General features: G+C 49.9%; 1 protein-coding gene across 1 annotated transcript in view; it reads right to left on the bottom strand.

Moving 5' to 3' along the window:
* The window catches only part of slc17a8 (solute carrier family 17 member 8), a 74,065-nt gene that overhangs the window by 13,532 nt on the left and 43,222 nt on the right, over positions 1-17,311 (bottom strand). The window contains exons 5-9 of the mRNA XM_070901554.1: positions 15,135-15,222; positions 11,151-11,237; positions 8,708-8,850; positions 5,275-5,424; positions 1,728-1,860 (exon numbers count right to left, since the gene is read on the bottom strand). Of these exons, the coding sequence (XP_070757655.1) occupies positions 1,728-1,860; positions 5,275-5,424; positions 8,708-8,850; positions 11,151-11,237; positions 15,135-15,222 (601 nt within the window). The remainder of the gene's footprint in view (positions 1-1,727; positions 1,861-5,274; positions 5,425-8,707; positions 8,851-11,150; positions 11,238-15,134; positions 15,223-17,311) is intronic.

Below are 17,311 nucleotides of genomic sequence, written 5' to 3'. Positions count from 1 at the left end.
TTCAACAAGATCATGGCTGATGTGATCATGGACTCAGCTCCACTTCCCTGCCTGCTCCCCATGACCCTTTACTCCCTTATCGCTCAAAAATTTGTATCTCCACCTTAAATATATTCAATGACCCAGCCTCCACAGCTCTCTGGGGCAGAGAATTCCACAGATTTACAACCCTCTGAGAGAAGAAATTCCTCCTCAATCAGTTCTAAATGGGCGGCCCCTTATTCTGAGACTATGCCCCCTAGTTCTAGATTCCCCCACGAGGGGAAACATCCTCTCTGCATCCAGCTTGTCGAGCCCCCTCAGTATCTTATATGCTTCAATAAGATCACCTCTCATTCTTCTAAATTCCAATGAGTAGAGGCCCAACCTCCGCAACCTACAGAATGTGGAACTCGCTCCCACAGGGAGTGGTTGAGGCGAATAGTATCGATGCATTTAAGGGGAAGCTGGATAAACACATGAGGGAGAAAGGAATAGAAGGATATGTTGATGGGGTGAGATGAATTTTAACCAATAAGGGAATTAAGGGTTATGGGGAGCGGGCGGGTAAGTGGAGCTGAGTCCACAGCCAGATCAGCCGTGATCTTGTTGGGTGGCGGAGCAGGCTCGAGGGGCTAGATGGCCTACTCCTGTTCCTAATTCTTATGTTCTTATGTTCTCATGTTCTTATTAATGCTGGGGAAGTCCAGAACCAGGGGTCACAGTCTAAGGATAAGGGGTAAGCCATTTAGGACCGAGATGAGGAGAAACTTCTTCACCCAGAGAGTGGTGAACCTGTGGAATTCTCTACCACAGAAAGTTGTTCAGGCCAATTCAGTAAATATATTCAAAAAGGAGTTAGATGTAGTCCTTACTACTAGGGGGATCAAGGGGTATGGCGAGAAAGCAGGAATGGGGTACTGAAGTTGCATGTTCAGCCATGAACTCATTGAATGGCGGTGCAGGCTCGAAGGGCCGAATGGCCTACTCCTGCACCTATTTTCTATGTTTCTATGTTTCTATGAAGAGGGGTGGGAGGAGGCTCTTGTGGAGCATAAACACCGGCATGGTCTAGTCGGAGCCGAATGGCCTGTTTCTGTGCCATATACCCAATGCAATCCCATGTAGTTCATCCTCGTTGCCTTTCCAGTGATACGAGGCTCCCGGGGCAGGCAGGTGAGGGCCGGATTCGATTGTAAACATCGTCGCAGCTCGATGACCGGGAATTTTTGGGGGTGCCGGGGGGTGGGGGAGGAGACAGAGGGGACTGACTGCTGTCTACCCGGTCAGAGAAACCCACGGGGGGGGGGGGGGGGGGGGAGTGTGGGGGAGGGGGGGCAGCCGAGTGACCAGAAGCTGAGCGAAGTCTCACCTTCTATTGTTGGGGCGGGGGGGGGGGATTCCTGGTGGAGCAGGAGTGCTCTCACCCACCCCCACCTCCGAGTCCCAGAAGGAATCCTCGGAGCCTCCCCTCCCCCCCACCCGCGCCCCCTCAGCTTTCCCTCTCCACAACCTCAGCATCCTTCCAATACGGCACACATTCCTCTAACTGGGGTCCGATTAAGGTTCGTGATTTTTATATTCTAAACACCTCGTGTGGTAAAACCGAAGATCCCATTAGCCTTCTATTTTTGTAACAGCTTTTTCCACCTCATCGTGGCAAACACACACCGACCAAGGGCAAAAACTCTTCAGACCAACAAATCGTCTGGCAAAAGCACTGACTGAGAAGCGGACGTCCGTGTTACCTCCGCAGTTCATGATTTTCCGGACGGTGGTTGTGGATAGAATATTTCTGCTCCTCAGGAAGTCGGCAATCTGTCCTCCAATTGGCACAACAATGGTCATCACCATATGAGGCACAGCCGACAGTATACCCACCTGCCAGGAAGAAAGGTTTAACACTGCATTCATATAAATTTAAGCAAATGTATAAAACCGCTAGCTATTGATTTGCTTGGGTTTGGCAACGATAACTCTAACACCCACTCTTGTTACTCACAGGATGTCACTGTTATCTCCAAGACCCAATGGCCTCGCGTGTTAACCCTCCATGGGGCCTCAGGAGATCTTAACACGTTATTTGACCTGTCAGCGGCCATTTTATATTTATGCCCCCCCACCCCTCCCCTCAACCTTGTTCTGGACTCATCCACAGGGGAAAATCGTTTCTCCACAACCATCCCTTCACAGAAGCATACATCACAGGAGGAGGCCATTCGGCCCATCGTGCCTGTGCCGTCTCTGTGAAAGAGCGATCCGCCCTTTCAGGCAGCGCGTTCCAGATCACAACAACTCGCTGCGTAAAAAGATTCCCCTCATCTCCCCCTCAGGTGCTTTTGCCGATCGCCTTCAATCTGTGCCCCTCTGATTACCGACCCTCCTGCCACTGAAAACAGTGTCTTCTTATTTACTCTGTCAAAACTCCTCATAATTTTGCACAACTTTGAGGCGATGAAGGGTTTTGATCGAGTAAACAAGGAGAAACTGTCTCCAGTGACAGGAGGGTCGGTAACCAGGGGGCACAGATTTAGATCATCGGCAAAAGAACCAGAGGGGGAGAGGAGGAGAATGTTTTTACGCAGCGAGTTGCTGTGATCTGGAACGCGCTGCCTGAAAGGGCGGTGGGAGCAGATTCAATAGTAACTTTCAAAAGGGAATTGGATAAATACTTGAAGGGGAGACATTTGCAGGGCTACGGGGAAAGAGCGGAGGGAGTGGGATTACATAAGAACATAAGAAATAGGAGCAGGAATAGGCCATACGGCCCCTCGAGCCTGCTCCGCCATTTAATACGATCATGGCTGATCCGATCATGGACTCAGGTCCATTTCCCTGCCCGCTGTCCATAACCTCTTATTCCCTTATCAGTTAAGGACTAATTGGATTGCTCTTTCAGAGAGCCAGCACAGGCACGATGGGCCGAATGGCCTCCTCCTGTGCTGTCAACTTCTATGATTCTATGATTGTATAACTCTATTAAATGACCCCTACTGAACCCCTTCATAATTTTAAAGACCTCGATCGGGTCTCCTCTTTGTCTTCTCTTTGTCCGAGTGAAAAGACCCCAGCCTGCTCCTTTACACATAAACTTCAACAACCAGCACATATACTCTGTGCTTTTCTTTCTCTTTAAGCAATTCTCCCTCACTTATTCACATCTTCGCTGCATTAATTAATTTACCCGCTACAATGGGCTTGACTAGGGATCTCATTATTTTATTTAATCATTGATTTTTCACAGTCTATCAATTATTTGTTAAGACAGCCCTTTAAGGTCCTTCATTCCATATTCCATGGCCCCCTGTTTAATTACATTTCTACCAGATATCCTGTCATCCTGTGCATGATATCACCATCTCAGCATCTCCAGCAGACAAGCAAGAGGCGATATTACAATAATAGACAGCGCTTTAATGAAAGCGCTCACTGTAACGCAGTTGGACCATTCTTCAATCAGATACTGGATGAGTTCAATACTTGTGCTATTTTAATTTCAGTTGCTTACCTAACCCGTTGTGTAAACAGAATACTCAAGGGTGATGTACGGGACCTGAATTCTCTCCCTCTTTTTTGCCGCTGACTGCAACTCACTTCTGAATTCAGGGTTGGTGAGTTCTGGGCTCAGTGAGATTCACTGACTCCATGCTCGAGGGAGAGGCGTGAGTTCGGGGACCAGAAGAGGTGAGGGCCCAGGGGCAGCACGGGCCAGCCCACACTGCGATACGTGTGCGCATTAGGTCCGTGCAGTAGAGCAGTTCTCCAGTCGTCTTGGGTAATCCTTGCCACTGGACCGAGACCTCGCTCTGTCAAGCCCGTGTGGTGGCTGGTGTGCAACGGTCACCACACGTTAAAAAAATCCACCCACAGGCATCTTCCACCCTTCAACATGTAGTTCGGGATCTGGAATATTAGGTCCTTCATTGAAACACCTGTGAACTCATCCCTTTTTGACGTGGGAGCAAGTCATCCTCGATAGGAGGGACCGCCTATGATGATGATTATGTTCGAGGCAAAGGCTTGATTCAGCACAGTCACCTCAATTCTCAAACCCGTCGGGCTGTGAGCTTGGGATCAGTGAGTCGCCCTCTCAAGGGCTCAGAGCTCCTGAATTTTCACCGACAGAGGGATTTTCTTCTCCCTCTGGCCCTCAATGCAGTGCAACATTATCTCGGGTTGGACCCTAAGGCCTGGGTTACCCTCTTCATGGGAGGGTGGCGAGGAGTTCCCAACCCTCCAGGATTATCCTGGAATCTCCAAGAATTAAAGATTAATCTCTCAGACTCTTGCCTCAAACAAGAAAAATCATAGGGGCATTGAGAATAATTCTTTGATCAGTTTCATTTATTAGTTCTAAAATATTGGAGACAAGCGAAACATTTCTGTTCGCTTTGACATTCAAGTACTATCCAATTGGGTAACAGAGCTTGTCCATTCCCAATTGGCTGCGGGAATGCGATGTGCCACGGGGATGGGGGGCGGGGCGGTTGGAGGTCATGTGATCAAACCTCCTGGAATACGCCCAACCACAGATGGCAACGCGAGGGCAGTGGCAAGGCGAGGCTGGACAGGGGAGCAGCAGGACTCCCGGAGGGAGGGAGGGGGGAGGGGGGAGGGAGGGAGGGAGGGGGAAAGGGAAGGGAGGGGGAAAGTGAAGAGAAGGAGGGAAGGAAGGAGGGAGGGAAGGAAAGGGAGGGAAGTGAAGGGAGGGGGAAAGGGAAGGGAGGGGAGGGAAGGGAGGGAGGGAAGGAGGGAGGGAAGGAGGGAGGGAAGGGGAAGGAAGAAAAGAAGAAAAGAAGGAAAGGGAAGGGAAGGAAGAAAGGAACGAGGAAAGGAAGGAAGGAAGGAAGGAAGGAAGGAAGGAAGGAAGGAAGGAAGGAAGGGAGGTAGGAAGGAAGGAAGGAAGTGAACGAAGGAAGGAGGGAGGGAAGGAATGAAAGTGAAGGGAAGAGAAGGGAAGGGAAGAGAAGAGAAGAGAAGAGAAGAGAAGAGAAGAGAAGAGAAGAGAAGAAGAGAAGAGAAGAGAAGAGAAGAGAAGAGAAGAGAAGAGAAGAGAAGAAAAGGGAAGGGAAGAGAAGAGAAGGATTGATTTGGGATCCCAACATTTGAAGTGTTGCTATGTGTCTGACATGTAACCAGGGCTCTCTCCTGAGTAGGAGAACTAGGGATCCCACCAGGCAGCAACAGAGAAGTGCCTGGTTGGAGCAGACACTGCAGCCCCCAATCCGAGGCCAGTACCTGCACTTTCATTGCAGCAGATGTGAGGAATCCCTCTTGTAAAACCCGCTCACTTACCTTGCTGATTGCAAATCCGAAAACCTCCTCAAAGTAGGCGGGCTGGCTGATGAGCAGCAGGTAGAAGGTCCAGCTTCGGCAGAAATTGGCCACAATGATGGCATAAACCGGCATGGAGGTGAAGAACTTCAACCAGGGGGTCCTGAATTTCTGGGAGAGAATGGGAGAATGGGCGCAGTCAGTCTCAACACATCAGGAAATGAGAAGAGCCAACTCACGCACGGGAAGTTCAGTAAAACAGGAATAGCTCACAGGTGGGACAGGAATAGCTCACAGGTAGGACAGGAATAGCTCACAGGTAGGAAAGGAATAGCTCACAGGTAGGACAGGAATAGCTCACAGGTAGGACAGGAATAGCTCACAGGTAGGACAGGAATAGCTCACAGGTGGGAAAGGAGTAGCTCACAGGTGGGAAAGGAATAGCTCACAGGTAGGACAGGAATAGCTCACAGGTGGCACAGGAATAGCTCACAGGTGGGACAGGAATAGCTCACAGGTGGGACAGAAATAGCTCACAGGTGGGAAAGGAGTAGCTCACAGGTAGGATAGGAATAGCTCACAGGTAGGACAGAAATAGCTCACAGGTGGGAAAGGAGTAGCTCACAGGTAGGACAGAAATAGCTCACAGGTAGGACAGAAATAGCTCACAGGTAGGACAGGAATAGCTCACAGGTGGGACAGAAATAGCTGACAGGTGGGAAAGGAATAGCTCACAGGTGGGACAGGAATAGCTCACAGGTAGGACAGAAATAGCTCACAGGTGGGAAAGGAATAGCTCACAGGTGGGACAGGAATAGCTCACAGGTGAGGAATAACACAAGAAAACAGAAAAACCAAAATCTAAAGCCTCCTGGTGTGAGCTCCGCCCTGTGGGAGCGTGTATCGAGAATTGAGGCACTGAGGTTAATATCCCTACACGTTTCATTTTAATAGATGGAGATGTTTACCATCCACACCTGAATCCCCGCTCCACATCCCGACTGCACTAAGCTCTGGGAGTTCGGATTATTTTGGAGGTGGCACCAACTGCACGAGACCCACGTGTCAGGGTGCACATGTTGGGAATTCCGGACTAACAGTCAATGGCTTTAAAGAACATAAGAATTAGGAGCAAGATTAGGCCATTCGGCCCCTCGAGCCTGCTCCGCCATTCAATGAGATCATGGCTGATCTTCTACCTCGACTCCACTTTCCTGCACTATCCCCATATCCTGTGATTCCCTTAATATCCAAGGTTTTGAAGGTTTATTCCGTAGAATTTACAGCACAGAAACAGACCATTTGGCCCAGCCGGTCCGTGCCGGTGTTTATGCTCCAAACCAGCATCCTCCCACCCCTCTTCATCTCACCCCATTACCATATCCTTCTATTCCTTTCTCCCTCATGTGTTTATCCAGCTTCCCCTTAAATTCTTCGATACTATTCGCCTCAACAACTCGCTGTGGTAGCACGGACATTCCACATTCTCACCACGCTCTGGGATTCTCCTGAATTCTGAATTCCATATTGGATTTATTGATGACCATCTTATTTTTATGCTTCCTAGTTTTGGACGAATATTATCTCTATTATATATTATCAGTCCATTAACAACAATTAACGGAAAATCTTGTGGGATCCACAGACCTCGGCACTTGAATACCCACAAGGCAAAGCTCTCCGCACTGGGAGTACGGACTTGTCGAATTGAACCTAAGGAGCTCCATTAGGGCTTAAACACACAGGGGTTGTTGTAACTGTTGCGTAACTGTAAAGCATGCACTCTCATGTTCCACCACCAAGGAGCTCATCCCCTGAAGTTCCAAGGGATCCCAGCATCCCTTGGGAGCACTGTATATAAGCCGGCCCCTAAGGCCTGTTCCTCACTCTGGAGTGTCTTATTAAAGACTGAGGTCACTGTATCTTTAACCTCCCTGTGTGCAGCTTCATCTGTGTTAGGAACACAATAGTAACCATGGGCAATATCCTGATATTGAATTGGCTTCCCATTATACACCTCGCACAATTCCCCCCTTCCATTGACTTCTGTTTAACACCATTCCGTTTAACGCCATTCACCAAAGTGCAAATTACCCCTACAACCTTCTTGGATGCATGTCAGCTGTGGTTCAGTGGGTAGCTCGGAACTCGGAACTCCTTCACGGCAAAGGAGTCAAAGGTGGGCAGAGGAAACGTTGCAAGGACACCTTCAAAGCTTCCCTGATAAAGTGCAACATCCCCACCGACACCTGGGAGTCCCTGGACAAAGACCGCCCTAAGTGGAGGAAGTGCATCCGGGAGGTCGCTGAGCACCTCGAGTCTCATTGCCGAGAGCATGCAGAAATCAAGCACAGGCAGCGGAAGGAGCGTGCGGCAAACCAGTCCCATCCACCCTTTCCCTCAACGACTATCTGTCCCACCTGTGACAGAGACTGTGGCTCTCGTATTGGACTGTTCAGCCACCAAAGAACTCATTTTAAGAGTGGAAGCAAGTATTCCTTGATTCCGAGGGACTGCCTATGATGATGATGATGAGTGGGTAGCACTTACGCCTCGGAGTCAGAATGTTGTGGGTTCAAGTCCCACTCCAGAAACTTGAGCATATAAACCTAGGCTGACACTCCCAGTGCAGTGCTGAGGGAGTGCTGCACTGTCGGAGTTGCCGTCTTTTGGATGAGACGCTAAACCGAAGCCCTGTCTGCTCTCTCAGGTGGATGTAAAAGATCCCATGGCACTATTTCAAAGAAGAGCAGGGTAATTATCCCCAGTGTCCTGGGGCCAATATTTCTCCCACAATCAACGTAACAAAAACAGATTATTCGGTCATTATCACATTGCTGTTTGTGGGAGCTTGCTGTGCACAAGTTGGCTGCCGTGTTTCCTACATTACAACAGTGACTACATTCCAAAAGTACTTCATTGGCTGTAAAGGGCTTTGGGACGTAAGATGGTCGGGAAAGGTGCTCTAGAAATGCAAGTCTTTCTTTCTTTCTAAAACTGCTAAAACTGAGCAATGATATCACTTAAGCCTCGTTCAATTTTAAAACTCTCATCTTTGTTTTCAGATCCCTCCATGGCCTCGCCCCTCCCTATCTCTGACTACGACCCTCCGCGATCTCTGAGCCCCTCAAATTCTGTCCTCTTGTGCATTCTCGACTTTCCATCGTTCCACCATTGGTGTCCGTGCCTTCCGCCCCAAACCCTGGAATTCCCTCCCGAAACCTCTCCGCCTCTCTCTCCTCCTTTAAACTTAACTCCTTGACCAAGCTTTTGGTCACCTGTCCTAATATCTCCTTATGTTGTTTGGTCTTTGTTAATCGTTCCTGTGAAGCACCTCAGGACATTTTGCAACATTAAAGGCGCTGTATAAATGGCAGTTGTTGTTGTTGTTGTTGAGGGCAGGCACAATCCTAGGCCAGTGAGTACTGAGTCTGTATTGGATGTGCCAACTCACCTGGGCAGCGTTTATTAGAGTGGCCCCTTCCCCGATACTGGACTCGATATACGTTTTCTCCTCTTTTGTTATTGTTGGGTGTTTTGCTGGACTTTCATAGGCAAAGAGTAGCCAAAATATGTACCATATCATTCCAAACATGCCTGCAAAATCGGAGAGGAAAAGTGACGACATTGCACTCGATCGGTGTGAGCCCTCGAGGTTATATTTCTGCTGCACACTTCTGTCATGGTTTAATCTTCAAATCCAAGCACAGATAACCCCCTACAGTTAGGTGTCAGCCATGGTTCAGTGGGCAGCACTCGTGCCTGAGTCTGAAGGTTGTGGGTTCAAGGCCCACTCCAGGGACTTTAGCGCAAAAATCTAGGCTGACACTCCAATGCAGTGCTGCAGGAAGCCTCATTGTTGGAGGGGCAGTACTGAGGGAGCGCTGCACTGTCGGAGGGGCAGTACTGAGGGAGCGTTGCACTGTCGGAGGGGCAGTACTGAGGGAGCGTTGCACTGTCGGAGGGGCAGTACTGAGGGAGCGTTGCACTGTCGGAGGGGCAGTACTGAGGGAGCGTTGCACTGTCGGAGGGGCAGTATTAAGGGAGTGCTGCACTGTCGAAGGGGCAGTACTGAGGGAGCAGCTGTACTGAGGGAGCGTTGCACTGTCAGAGGGACAGTACTGAGGGAGCGCCTCACTGTCGGAGGGGCAGTACTGAGGGAACGCTGCACTGTCGGAGGGGCAATACTGAGGGAGTACTGCACTGTAGGAGAGGCAATGCTGAGGGGAAGGGGCAGTACTGAGGGAGTGCTGCACTGTCAGAGGGGCAGTACTGAGGGAGCGCCTCACTGTCAAAGGGGCAATACTGAGGGAACACTGCACTGTCGGAGGGGCAATACTGAGGGAGTGCTGCATTGTCGGAGGGGCAGTACTGAGGGAGCGCCGCACTGTCGGAGGGGCAGTACTGTCGGAGAGGCAATGCTGAGGGAGTGTCGGAGTGGCAGTACTGAGGAAGTGCTGCATTGTCGGAGTGGCAGTACTGAGGAAGCGCTGCACTGTCAGAGGTGCCGTCTTTCGAATGAGACGTTAAACCGAGGCCCCGTCTGCCCTCTCAGGTGGGACGTAAAAGATCCCACGGCGGTATTTCGAAGAAAAGCAGCGGAGTGTCCTGGGGCCAATATTTATCCCTCAATCAACATCATAAAACAGATTATCTGGTCATTATCACACTGCTTTGTGTGATCTTGCTGTGTGCAAATTGTCCGCTGGACAAGTCCTCCACCTGCCATTGCAGGGAGGGAGGGAGCTCGGATTCCCTATGTTGGGAGTTCCCATGCCCTTGGTCTTCAAAGGGACCTGGCAGAGGAACACCTTTTGTACGCAGGCGTGTCAGACCCCTCCATGGCGGACGTGTGGCCCACCCAGGGATCTAGCGCGGGGAGGATCGGGCGGGCGAGTGGCTGTTCCATCTGCACTTTCTGTTCTGGTTTTTAAGGCAAGCCCATGTTGTAAGGTGGTGTCAGGGGCATGTAAAGTACAGACACTCCCTAACAACCCACACTTCATGTGACCTCCTGGGAGAGGCACAGAGACAGATAAATATCCAGGCCAATTCACGGGGGAAAATGGGAAATTCCTCTCCGACCCCCTTAAGCGATTGAGACTAGTCCAGGAGGCCACCCTGTCCCTGAATTCTCTGCAGTAACAACCTCTGGCACCAGGTGATCTCCGCCCCAGCCAGAAACAGGTCCCTCTTGCCTGGAGGAACTCAGCCAATCAGCATCCACTGCACGAGACGGCAGCCTATCCCAGAGGCCCACTGTTCTCTGGGGAAAGAAGACCCGGCCAACATCCAAACCAACTTTGCCCTTACACAACTTGCCCCCGGTCCTACCCAGCCGACCCAGGTGGACTAATTGGTCCACACAATCACAGTCTAGTCACCTTCGTTATTTTCCAATCCTCGATCAAGTCGCCCTTAAGTCTATGCTTCTTCAAAGACATTGCTGTTTGTGGGAGCTTGCTGAGTGCAAATTGGCTAACGTGTTTCCTACACTCCAGCAGCGATTGCACCTCAAAAAATACTTCATTGGCTGTAAAGCGCATTGGGACGTCTGGTGGTCATGAAAGGCGCTATAGAAATGCAAGGCTTTCTTTTTTTATAGTGTTACAGCCTCAGTGTGTGTCCTGGAATTGACCCTATTGTGTTATCACCCGATGTAACACGAGCTCCCCTCTAGTGAAACTCAACGCCAGCGAGCTTGCTTTGCAAAGTTGCCGCTTTGAACCCAGGGACAGCATTCTCACCTCCTCCACCAGCCAATTAACACTGAGCCACCTCTATACCGGGTCTTGCTGCACACTGGGGGAGGTCACTGTTGACAAATTCCTCAGCAATGGTGTCTGGAATAAAATGGTGAATGATTGCGATTTCGGGCCCTTTCGCAGGGGACTTACCATACACGTAGAAAACCGATGACCAGCCTTTGTACTGGACCAGGAGTCCGGCGAGAGGCATCGCCACGACCGCCCCAGCGTAGGAACCTGAGGAGAACACGCAATCGGACGATGAGAGACAGCGCTTCACCCAGACTCTTCGCCAGTAACCCAACCCTCTCCCCGGGATGAGCTTTGTCATCATCATCACAGGCAGCCCCTCGGAATCGAGGAAGACTTGCTTCCACTCTTAACCTGAGTCCTTAGGTGGCCGAACAGTCCAATACAAGAGCCACAGTCCCTGTCACAGGTGGGACAGACAGTGGTTGAGGGAAAGGGTGGGTGGGGAGTCTGGTTTGCCGCACGCTCTTTCCGCTGCCTGCGCTTGATTTCTGCATGCTCTCGGCGACGAGACTCGAGGTGCTCAGCGCCCTCCCGGATGCACTTCCTCCACTTAGGGTGGTCTTTGGTCAGGGACTCCCAGGTGTCAGTGGGGATGTTGCACTTTATCAGGGAAGCTTTGAGGGCGTCCTTGTAACGTTTCCTCTGCCCACCTTTGACTCGTTTGCCGTGAAGGAGTTCTGAGTAGAGCACCTGCTTTGGGAGTCTCGTGTCGGGCATGCGAACAATGTGGCCTGCCCAGCGGAGCTGATCGAGTGTGGTCAGTGCTTTGATGCTGGGGATGTTGGCCTGATCGAGGACGCTAACGTTGGTGCGTCTGTCCTCCCAGGGGATTTGTAGGATCTTGCGGATTTGGCCAATGTGACCGACTACCAGAGGAGGAACAGCCTCCAGTGGCGGGAGGGTCGGTAACCAGAGGACACGGATTGAAGATAAACGGCAAAAGAACCAGAGGGGGAGATAAGGAGACAATTTTTTTTTTGAACGCAGCAAGTTCTGGAATGGAATGCGCTGCCTGAAAGGGTCATCGTTGTGGTGAATCTGCGCAGCCCCCACTCCGAGGCCAATATATCCCTCCTGAGGGGCGGGGCCCAGTTACTCCAGGTCTGACTGAGTCTGACTGAGGCTCTGCGTTAAAATAGCAGACGCAGGAAGCTTCTTTGAAAGCATTTAGCGGCTGTACTTTCTAGCCTCATTTCATATACCTCATGAGCTTCACAAGGTGACCTGTGCAAGACGTGTCACGAGGGTCTGTGCACTCTGGGGTGCAGTGGTCAATAGGTCTCAACGCATTTTGTTTTCATTATTCATTCTCAGGGTGTGGGCACCGCTGGCAAGGCCAGCATTTATTGCCCATCCCTAGTTGTCAATGAGAAACGTAGAAACATAGAAATATAGAAAATAGGTGCAGGAGCAGGCCATTCGGCCCTTCGAGCCTGCACCACCATTCAATATGATCATGGCTGATCATTCAACCTCAGTACCCCACCCCAGCCTTCTCTCCATACCCCTTGATCCCTTTAGCCGTAAGGGCCACATCTAACTCCCTTATCCAATGAATTGGCCTCAACAACTTTCTGTGATCGAGAATTCCACAGGTTCACAATGCTCTGAGTGAAGAAGTTTCTCCTCATCTCGATCCTGTATGGCTTACCCCTTACCCTTAGACTGTGACCCCTGGTTCTGGGGAGAAAGTGAGCCTTCTTCTTTAACCGCTGAGTGTCTCGTTGGGTCACTTCACGGGGCGGGCCATATTGTCCGCAGGCCAGACATGAGACTCCCAAAGCAAGCGTTCTACTCGGAACTCCTTCACGGCAAGAGAGCTCCAGGTGGGCACAGGAAACATTTCAAGGACACCCTCAAAGCCTCCCTGATAAAATGCAACATCCCCACCGACACCTGGGAGTCCCTGGCCAAAGACCGCCCTAAGTGGAGGAAATGCATCCGGGAGGGCGCTGAGCACCTCGAATCTCGTCGCCGAGAGCATGCAGAGACCAAGCGAAGGCAGCAGAAGGAGCGTGCGGCAAACCAGACTCCCCACCCACCCTTTCCTCCAACCACTGTCTGTCCCACCTGTGACAGAGACTGTAATTCTCGTATTGGACTGTACAGTCACCTGAGAACTCACTTTTAGAGTGGAAGCAAGTCTTCCTCGATTCCGAGGGACTGCCTATGATGATGATGGTGATAGAAGCTTTGTTCCGCCTACATATCCCTCAGAGTTCTTTCAAACTTGCACTGGAGAATATTAAGTCTTTACATTTCGTAGCTCCGTAATATCAAAATGTGTCTGTTGCTCGCTAATCTGACTGAGTTGATTATATTGGAAGTCACTGCTCGCTAGCTGTGCAGCAGGCTGTATTAAAAACTTCCGGTATGAAGCAACATTAATATGTCACCATAGCAACAGACATTCTTTCCCATCAGATATCAGTTAACAAGTGAACATTTACCACATGTCCCTGCATTGTCTACTGCGTGCAGGGCTGGACATTAATCCTGCAGACTCCCTCTTCTGTCAGCAGCATCGAAATGGCTGAGCTGATAACATGGTCAGTTTGATGGTCATCCGCCTCGCGGCTGGGAGTCCGAGCTTTTCACCCTCGTGCGTCACATGGGTTCGCACCATGGAAATCTACGCCACAGGAGGCCATTCGGCCCATCGTGTCCGCACCGGCCGACAAAGAGCTATCCAGCCTAATCCCACTTTCCAGCTCTTGGTCCGTAGCCCTGTGGGTTACGGCACTTCAAGTGCACATCCAAGCACTTTTTAAATGCGATGAGGGTTTCTGCCTTTACCACCCTTTCAGGCAGCGAGTTCCAGACTCCCACCACCCTCTGGGTGAAAAAAGTTCTCCTCAACTCCCCTCTAATCCTTCTACCAATTACTTTAAATCTATGCCCCCTGGTTATTGACCCCTCTGTTAAGGGAAATTGATTCTTCCTATCCACTCTATCCAGGCCCCACATCATTTTACACACCTCAATTAAATCTCCCCTCAGCCTCCTCTGTTCCAAAGAAAACCAGCCCCAGCCATAGGGCCTTATGTAAAGTTTGAGTCCCTGTTCTAATTAATTCCCAAATACCTCACCCTATTGATACGAATAGATCTTGGTATCCTGGTTTAGGATTTAGATGTCCGACATGACTCAGTAATTAGTGCTCTCTCTCTCGCCCCTGTGGGTTCCAGTCCCACTCCAGAGACTTGAACACAAAATCCAGACTGACACTCCCAGTGCAGTGCTGAGAGATTGCTGCACTGTCGGATATACCGTCTTTCAGATGAGAAAGAAAAGAAAGATTTACATTTATATAACGCCTTTCACGACCACCGGACATCTCAAAGTGCATTATAGCCAATGAAATACTTTTGAAGTGTAGTCACTGTTGTAATGTAGGAAATGAGATGTTAAACCGAGGCCCCGTCTGCTCTCACAGGTGGACGTAAAAGATCCCATGGCACTATTTCGAAGAAGAACAGGGGAGTTCTCCCTGGTGTCCTGGCCAATATTTATCCATCAATCAACATCACTAAAACAGATTATCTGGTCGTTATCACATTGCTGTTTGTGGGAGCTGGCTGTGCTCAAATTAGCTGCCGTGTTTCCTGTAGTAACTACACTTCAAAACAAAAGTACTTCATTGGCTGTAAAGTGTTTTGGGATGTCCGGTGGTTGTGAAAGACCCGATATAAAATCCTTGTTTTCAAATCCCTCCATGGCCTTGCCCCTCCCTATCTCTGTAATCTCCTTCAGCCTCACAGGTGGTTAGACTCTCGCTTGTTGGAGATGGTCATTGCCTGGCACTTGTGTGGCACGAATGTTACTTATCAGCCCAAGCCTGAATGTCATCCAGGTCGTGTTGCACGTGGGCACGGACTGCCCCATTATCTGAGGGGTTGTGAATGGAACTGAACACTGTGCAGCCATCAGCGAACATCCCCACTTCTGACCTTATGATGTTAGGGCTATGGCCTTCTCGCGACCTATCTACTCAACTCCTCTCTCATTGGTTACAGCGTGCAACCTTCATTACATCCTTGTTGGACGAGAAGCTAACGGCTAGGCCTGCTACAAAACCATGGCACAACCGCCGGCACTGACCACAGAATGACGTAGTAGCCAACCGGCTCCGTTCCAGCGGTGGGGCCCACATGCTCCATAGCCCGTGGCATGCTGGGTAGGTCACTCCCTGTAAGACAGTAATGGCCGTTTTTAATCCCTTTGCAAATGCAGTGCCTTCGCACAGCGATAATTAGAATTCACAACAACACAGAGAAGTCACACCATCCCTGTTATGTTCATAATAAAGTAATGTGACTGAGTACTGTAGACATGAGTAAGTGTGACCTTAGCTCCTTTATTCAAACTCCCAGAGTGTTGGTACAGCATGGGAGACCTGCTTATATACAGTGCTCCCAAGGGATGCCGGGATCCCTTGGGACTCCAACAGGTAGGCCATCTGGTGGTGGTATGATACAGGTTACCTAGGGTTGCATACATAACAATCCTGACTTGGACATATATCGGCCGTTCCTTCATCGTCGCGTCATCGTAGGAAGAATGGAAAAGCAGAATATTTTTTAACAGGTGAGAGACTAGTAAATGTTGGTATTCAGAGGGATTTAGGGGCCCTTGTACAGGAATCACAGAAAGTTTACATGCGGGTATAGCAAGCAATTAGGAAGGCAAATGGTATTTTATTGCAAGGGGGTTGGAGTATAAGAGTAAGAAAGTCTTGCTACAATTGTACAGGGCCTTGGTGAGACCGCACCTGGAGTACTGTGCACAGTTTTACAGGAAGGATATACTTAACTTGGAGTGGGATGCAATGGAAGTTCACTAGATTCTTCATCCTACGAGGAGAGATTGAGTAGATTGGGCCGATATTCTCTGGCGTTTAGAAGAATGAGAGGTGATCTCATTGAAACATATAAAATTCTTAGAGAGCATGAATGGGTAGATACTGAGAGGATGTTTCCCCGGGCTGGAGAGTCTAGAACCAGGGGTCACAGTCTCAGGATAAGGGGTCGACCATTTAGGACTGAGAAGAGGAGGAATTTCTTCACTCAGAGGGCTGTGAATCCCCCTCTTCCCCCCAGTCCTACTCTCGCAATCGAATTTAAAGCTAACGGGTACAGTAGCATAGTGGTTATGTTACTGGACTAGTGATCCGGAGACGTAAGTTCAAATCCCACCACAGCAGCTGGGGAATTTATAAATCAATTAAAATAAATCTGGAATGAAAAAGCTAGTGTCAGTAATGGATTGTTGTAAAAACCCATCTGGTTCACTAATGTCCTTTAGGGAAGGTAATCTGCCGTCCTTACCTGGTCTGGGCCTGTATGTGACTCCAGACCCACAGCAAAGTGGTTGACTCTTAAATAGCCACTCAACCACCTTCAAGAAGGCAGCTCACCACCACCTTCTCGAGGGCAATTAGAGATGGGCAATAAATGCCGGCCTTATTGGCAATGCCCAAATCCTGTGAATGAATTTTTAATTCCTGATTGTCCTTTTCCCCTACCTTTAACTTTGTGTTTACCTCTATAAGAACATCCCTTCCAAAGTGATAAACCCGAAGGCCCCGAGGACCAACTGAAATAGGGTCTCATTTAAATACTCCGGGCAGGCTGCTCCATGGACAGCTCCCCCTTCAGGCCAATTAAATTTGGGGGCTCAGAGCCCACCCCAGAATACATCACTCCCTCCCCATAACTTTTATCATAACATCCTGCCCTCCCACCTCGCCCTGTACCCCCAAAGCTAGACTTTCTTTTTATTCATTAACGGGATGTGGGCGTCGCTGGCAAGGCCGGCATTTATTGCCCATCCCCTAATTGCCCCTCGAGAAGGTGGTGGTGAGCCGCCTTCTTGAACCGCTGCAGTCCGTGTGGTGAAGGTGCTCCCACAGTGCTGTTAGGGAGGGAGTTCCAGGATTGTGACCCAGCGACAATGAAGGAACGGCCGATATATTTCCAAGTCAGGATGGTGTGTGACTCAGAGGGGAACGTGGAGGTGGTGGTGTTCACATGTGCCTGCTGCCCTTGTCCTTCTGGGTGGTAACATAGAAAATAGGAGCAGTAGTAGGCCATTAACCCCTCGAGTCTGCACCGCCATTCAATATGATCATGGCTCATCCTCTATCTCAACACCATATTCCCGCTTTTTTCCCATACCCCTTGATGTCTTTTATGTCTAGAAATCTATCTATCTCACTCTTAAATATATTCAGTGACTTGGCCCCCACAGCCTTCTGTGGTAGAGAATTCCACAGGCTC

Source organism: Pristiophorus japonicus, chromosome 15 (assembly GCF_044704955.1).
Source record: "Pristiophorus japonicus isolate sPriJap1 chromosome 15, sPriJap1.hap1, whole genome shotgun sequence".
In the NCBI taxonomy this organism is placed as follows: Eukaryota; Metazoa; Chordata; class Chondrichthyes; family Pristiophoridae; genus Pristiophorus; species Pristiophorus japonicus.
The sequence above is the reverse complement of the archived record's forward strand: the minus strand, read 5'-3'. Positions and strand labels throughout refer to the sequence as shown.